The sequence below is a fragment of the Panicum virgatum genome, chromosome 8N (genome assembly GCF_016808335.1).
Source record: "Panicum virgatum strain AP13 chromosome 8N, P.virgatum_v5, whole genome shotgun sequence".
In the NCBI taxonomy this organism is placed as follows: Eukaryota; Viridiplantae; Streptophyta; class Magnoliopsida; order Poales; family Poaceae; genus Panicum; species Panicum virgatum.
This window is the reverse complement of record NC_053152.1, coordinates 11,349,551-11,355,832: the sequence shown is the minus strand read 5'-3', so window position 1 is coordinate 11,355,832 and position 6,282 is coordinate 11,349,551. Positions and strand designations below refer to the sequence as shown.

General features: G+C 42.6%; 1 protein-coding gene across 1 annotated transcript; it reads right to left on the bottom strand.

The window, feature by feature from the left end:
* Window positions 1-5,521: 5,521 nt before the first annotated feature.
* LOC120684779 lies at window positions 5,522-6,061 on the bottom strand. Its single transcript, XM_039966657.1, has one exon. The coding sequence runs from the start codon at window positions 6,059-6,061 to the stop codon at window positions 5,522-5,524; it is 540 nt and encodes a 179-aa protein (XP_039822591.1).
* Between the last annotated feature and the right edge of the window lie 221 nt (window positions 6,062-6,282).

Sequence of the window (6,282 nt, the reverse complement as noted above, 5' to 3'; positions counted from 1 at the left end):
TATCACCTTGCTTATTTTGTTATTTTTGCTCTGTTTTTATACTGCATGTTTATATATGAAATTTGCACAGAATGACATTCTAGATGTGTGGATGCTGTACCAAAAGTTTGGGCATATTTACTTAACAGAAACTACCTGTAATATTTATGCATATTTTTAAATGAGTAAATGCATTACTGAAGTTGTAGATGGTTTTAAATGCTGAGAGTTTTACTGTAGATTATTCATGCTAATAGTAGGCTCTGATAAATATTTGAGACCCAGAAACACTATGCAACTCTCTGTAGATTTAGATCTTTATAAATGTAGATTTAGTTTGGATAAATTGTTTATTCTGGATTTTGCATAGGAAAATTATGAAAAATTTACAGTATGCTCACTAACATATCTGGAACACTGTATTAAATTTTTAGAACCAGTACTTTCATATTTTATTCTGTAGAAATGAATCTTGTTTATAGCAGAAGGTGTGTATTTTATTTTTCATGTTAAACCTGCTTAATGAAACTGTCTGAAATTTTTACAGTAGGTTGGATATCATCTTAGGATCTCTCAGTAAATATTTGAACATCATTATCTTTGTATATTGCCCGGAATAATTTAATCTTGACATTAGAGTAATCTGCTTGATATATTTTTCATGCCCAAATGCTTTACTGTTTTTAGCTGCAAATTTTGGTACAAGTTCATACTTCAGTTTATGATACTGTGTAAAATTTGGAGTACCAGAAACTGTTCTTAACTTATGAAATGAAAATGTCAAATATCCTTATGCATAATGAGTAGAACTTTAACAACCCCACACAGTTCATATTATGAAGTGAAGTAAATGTAATAACTACTCTATAAATGACTGCCCAGGAAAATAAGTTAATTCATTTTTCACTAAAAAGTCTTTACATTTTGGACCGCAAATTTATCGTGAAGGAAATAAACGTAAATTGTATCCTATTGTAACAAAGAGCACTTTTGCATTCATATAGATTCTGTTCATCTACCCGACGGTATTTATGAGTTGGTGTCTACGAACGAGAATGAGCCCACGGAGCCGCGGTTGAATCTAACTGATTTGAAATTAATTAAATTGAATCAAGGCTCGGACCAATGTTCGAAAGAGCCCAAGGCTAACTTTGCTCAGGAAGGCAAGCCCCGGTGCATTTAAATCCTATTATTTTCGCCTATTCATTCATGTATATATATGTGTTGTAATAATTTATTTATTTGCGTATTTAAGTTCTTAGGCATTGGTTGTAACCTTAGATGCATGATCCTAGGTTCCTATGTGATGCTTACTCTTAGATCAGCTCGTCTAGATGCTCTGCTAACTAGGACCGGTAAAAGTCGAGTAGTTTCTGGTACTCACGAGATTATAGGTTCTGACTGTTTTATCACATACTGCAATCATAAGGCTTAAGGCGGGATCATGGGACCCCGTCGGTTTAGTGGTAATGTAATAAGGCTGCAGTGTGTAGTAGCTTTGTTAAGCGTTTGAACATACTAACCACATGCCGAGAAATATGGTAATTGGTAAGCTTAAGTTCCTGATTGGACCGGGGTGTGGGACATACCACCCCACCGTCAGCGGGTGCAGAGTCGTCGTACTTGTAGTCGAGGGCGGTGGGCCTCTCCCGCGAAATGAGAAGAAAGGGAAAATGTTGCGTGGGTGACTTCGCCCCCCATGCGTGTGTGTTAGGTTTGCCTTGCAAGGTTAATAAACTCGATTCGAATCGTTCCGCTGCTCACGGATAATGAGACTGCTTGACACTTTTGCCACATAGAGTAACAAGTAGAATATGATGATGATGATAATACTGTTGTATGATTAATGTTTTTCACTACCATGCTTGTTTAGAGATAGATGCTTATCTAGAATGGTTAATTGAACTAGAATATGGAAAAGCTAAAAAACTGAAATTAAGGACCTATTCTTAGTCGCTTTTTCGGCAAAACAAACCCCTCCAGTCAAAAAGCCTTGCATATCTAGTTAAGTCGACTAAGTTATATCCGTTGATGGGTAAGCCTTGCTGAGTATTAGTATACTCAGCCTTGCTTGTGGCTTTGTTTTCAGGTAATGCTTTTAAAGCTATGTTTGCTAGTTTAACTGCTCTACCTTCGGGTTGGTTTGTGTAGTGGGTTGTTACCTCGGCCAACGCTAACTCTACAGATTGATGTCTCGTACGGGCTTCATTGTGACATCATTATATCATTAGCTATCGTATTTTCATCCTTCTGCTGCAATAATGAACTCTATTGACCTGTTGTAGATAAGATTTCTGTAGTACTTGTCTTATTTAGTACCGGTTTGTAATAATTTTAAAATTCTGCTGCAAACTCTGTGATGTATGAAATAATCTGTGTTGTAATCTCTGGGCTCACCTTCGTGTGGGTGTTGTCTGTTTGATCCTGGTTAGCGTGGCTTTAATCGAGACTTTACTCGAGGAACTGCCGTGTAGTGCGGTCTTTTGGTCAAAGTTGCCTAGCAACGATGATTACCGCACTCAACCCAGTTTATTTTGGGTGGTTCTGCCACATCTTCGCTGTATATTATGGTCATGATAGCATTTGACACCTTAAAGATATCTAGCTGATTGGATTAAGGCATTAATCCTCGCTTCCTCGACTGAGTCTAACTCAACTTGTTGAGCTTCATCTGCTTCTCCTTCTTGATAGGCTTCAACCGTTCGAGATTTTTACATTATATATGCGGGCAATATGGCTTCTTATCCATAGGTAAGGAAGAAAGGAGATTGTCCAGTAGCTTTGCTAGGCTGAGTTCACAGCCCCCAGACCACATGAGGTAGCTCCTGGATCCATTTTCCACCCTTTTGGTGTTGGCATTATAGATCCTCTTTTTGAGTCCATCGAGTATCAATCCATTGATCCGTTCCACCTGTCCATTGGCCCTAGGGTGGGCTACAGATGCGTACTTGACTTTGATGCAAGCATTGTCACAGAAATCCTAGAAAGATGGTGAAGTAAAATTGGAACCCAAATCTGTAATGATCGTGTGAGGGAAACCAAACCGATGTATGATATCGGAGACGAAATCCACTGCTCTGTCTAATGATATCTTGACGATTGGTTTGTACTCGATCCGCTTGGTAAACTTGTCGACTGCCACTAATACATGAGTAAATCCCCCTGGCGTTGTAGTTAGAGATCCAATCATATCCAGACTCCAACATGCAAAGGGCCAAGATGGAGGCATTGTGATCAAATTGTGGGCTGGAACCTGAGTTTGCTTGCCAAAGAACTAGCATCCAGAGCATCTCTTGACGAGGTCTTCAGCATCTGAGAAAGCAGTCGGCCAAAAGAAACCTGATCTGTAGGCTTTTCCGACAAGTGTTCGCGATGCAGCATGATTGCCACATACACCTTCATGGATCTCCCTTAGGATATCCCTGCCTTCTTCCAAAGTAAAGCACTTCATGATAATTCCAGAAGCCGAGTGCTTATATCATTTGTCACCGACTAAGATAAATCCTTTGCTTCGCCGGATGAAGCGCGCAGCTTGGGCATTTTTTGCTTCAACACCAGGTGGAAGTTTGAATTCCTTGATGAAGTCAATGAAGGGTGTCCGCCAATCTTCCTCAATCATCAAAACCTCCCTGACCGTGGTCGAAACCTCCATGTCGATGGTTGAGTGATTTTGGAGTTTGACTGATGGATGATGTAACTCATGGACGAAATCTCCCGGTGGAACATTTGCCCGAGAAGATCCAAGTTTGGAGAGGACATCGGCTCCCACATTATCATCGTGATCAACATGGGGGATCTCCAATCCTGAAAACTTGTTCTCGAGTTTTCTAATTTCTGCCACACATACGCATCCATTGTTTCCTTATTGATGTCCCACTCTTTATTTACTTGCTGGACGATGAGTAGAGAATCGCCGCACACGAGTAGCTGTTTGATACCGAGGGAAACCGCCAGGCGTAGCCCATGCAAGAGTGCCTCATATTCAGCTTCATTTTTGGAGACTTCAAATAGGATCTGGAGCACGTACTTGAGTTGTTCTCCCTTAGGGGATATGAATAAAACTCCTATGCCACCCCCTTCGAGCTTGAGTGAACCGTCAAAGTACATTACCCAGTGCTCAGGAACATTGGGAGGTGCTGGAACTTGGTTTTCCCGCCATTCAGCTAGAAAGTCGACTAGTGCTTGCGACTTGATAGCTGTTGTGGGCTTGAATTTGATCTCGAGAGCCCCTAGTTCTACTGCCCACTTGGAGATTCTTCCAGTAGCATCCCGATTGTGGAGTATGTCCCCCAATGGGAAGTCAGCAACGACCATGATCTTGTACTCATCGAAATAGTGGCGAAGCTTCCTGGAAGTAATAAGGATTTTGTAGAGAATTTTTTGAACAGAAGAGTACCTAACCTTTGATTCAGAAAGTACTATGCTAATAAAGTAAACTGGCCTCTGGACACCATAAGCATGACCTTCTTCCGGGCGTTCATTGCAGCGCTGACTACGTGGGTAGTTGCTACAATATAAAGGAGTAGTTCTTCTCCGAGTAGTGGAGCTGTGAGAATTGGTGGTGACTGGAGGTGCTGTTTGAGGTTCTCGAGTGCTTCCGCCACCTCTAGGGTCCACTGGAATTTGTCTTGCCATTTCAAAAGCTTGAATAAGGGTAAGCGACGTTCTCCAAGTCTGGACAGGAACCTATTTAAGGCTGCCATACAGCCTGTGAGTTTCTGGATGTCCTTGATTGTTGTTGGAGCATCCATGGCCATGATGGCATTGATCTTCTCTAGATTAGCTTCGTTTCCTCGGTGGCTGATGATGAATCCGAGTAGTTTTCCAGAGGGTACGCCGAAGACACACTTGGTTGGGTTGAGTTTCCAGTGATATTTGCGGAGGCTGTTGAAGGTTTCTTCTAGGTCAGCAATGAATTGATCCTGGGTCTTAGTTTTGACAATGACGTCGTCGACATAAGCTTCAACATTACGATGTAGCTGATTGGCGAAACACAGCTGTATCGCTCGCTGGTAGGTGGCTCTCGCATTCTTCAACCCGAAGGACATGGTCTTGTAGGCGAATGCCCCGAAATGGGTGATGAATGCCGTCATAATTTGGTCTTCTTCCTTGAGGGCGATCTGGTGATAACCAAAATAGCAGTCGATGAAGGATAGCAAAACACATCCTACTGTGGAGTCGATTACCTGATTGATGTGCGGTAGCCCGAATGGATCCTTTGGGCAATGCTTATTTAGATCTGTATAGTCGACACACATTCTCCACTCATTGTTGTTCTTCTTTTGGATGAGTACAGGGTTGGCCAACCACTCGGGGTGGTATACCTCCTTGATAAACCCTGCTGCGAGTAGTTTTGCCAGCTCTTTCTTGATGGCTTCTTGCTTGTCCGGGGAGAAACGTCGTAGGCGTTGCTTCTTTGGCGTGGCTTTAGGGTCGACGTTTAATGCATGCTCGATCAACTCCTTGTACACCCTGGCATATCTGCTGGTTTCCATGCAAATACATCTCGGTTACCCCTAAGAAAGTTGATGAGCTCGAGATCCTATTTATCGCCTAGCCCAGTGCAAATGATAGCAGTCTTGGACTCATCTCCTTCTTGCAATTGAATTGTCTTTGTGCCCACGTCGCTGGTCGGCTTGACCGAGGACTGGCTTGGCCTCTTAGAGGGGACAAAATCCTTGTTGTCGAGGGATAGCTCCTTAGCAGCTACTAGAATCTCACTCACAGAGCTCGGCATCCGGATGCTGAAGGCTTGGATGATTGCCTCTTTGTCACACTCAAAAGATTTGAGCAAGTTTCCACGTAAGGAGAGATCCCCTGTGTTGCCTGACATCTTGAGGAGTAAGTAGACATAGTGGAGTACGGCCATGAATTTGGCCAGTGCTGGCCTTCCCAAGATGGCATGGTAAGAAGATTGGAAGTCGGCTACTTCGAACTTGATGTGCTCCGTCCGAAAGTTTTTCTCTGTACCAAAGGTGACCGGTAAGGTAACTGATCCAATTGGTGTAGAGGAATTTCCTGGGACGATGCCGTAAAAGGGAGCCTTGCTGGGAGTGAGCAGGCTCATGTAGTTGAGACCCATCTTCCTCAGAGTACTTGCAAAGATTAAGTTGAGGCCACTTCCTCCATCAATAAATACTCGAGTGAGCTTTGATCCTTGTAAGACCGGGTCGAGTACTAACGGGAATTTTCTTGGTTCACAGAAGCTGGTCCATTGCTCTTCCCTAGAGAAGGTGATTGGGACCTCGCTGTATTTTAATGGTCTCTGAATTGCAGGTTCCACGGAGAGGATTTTCCGTAGGA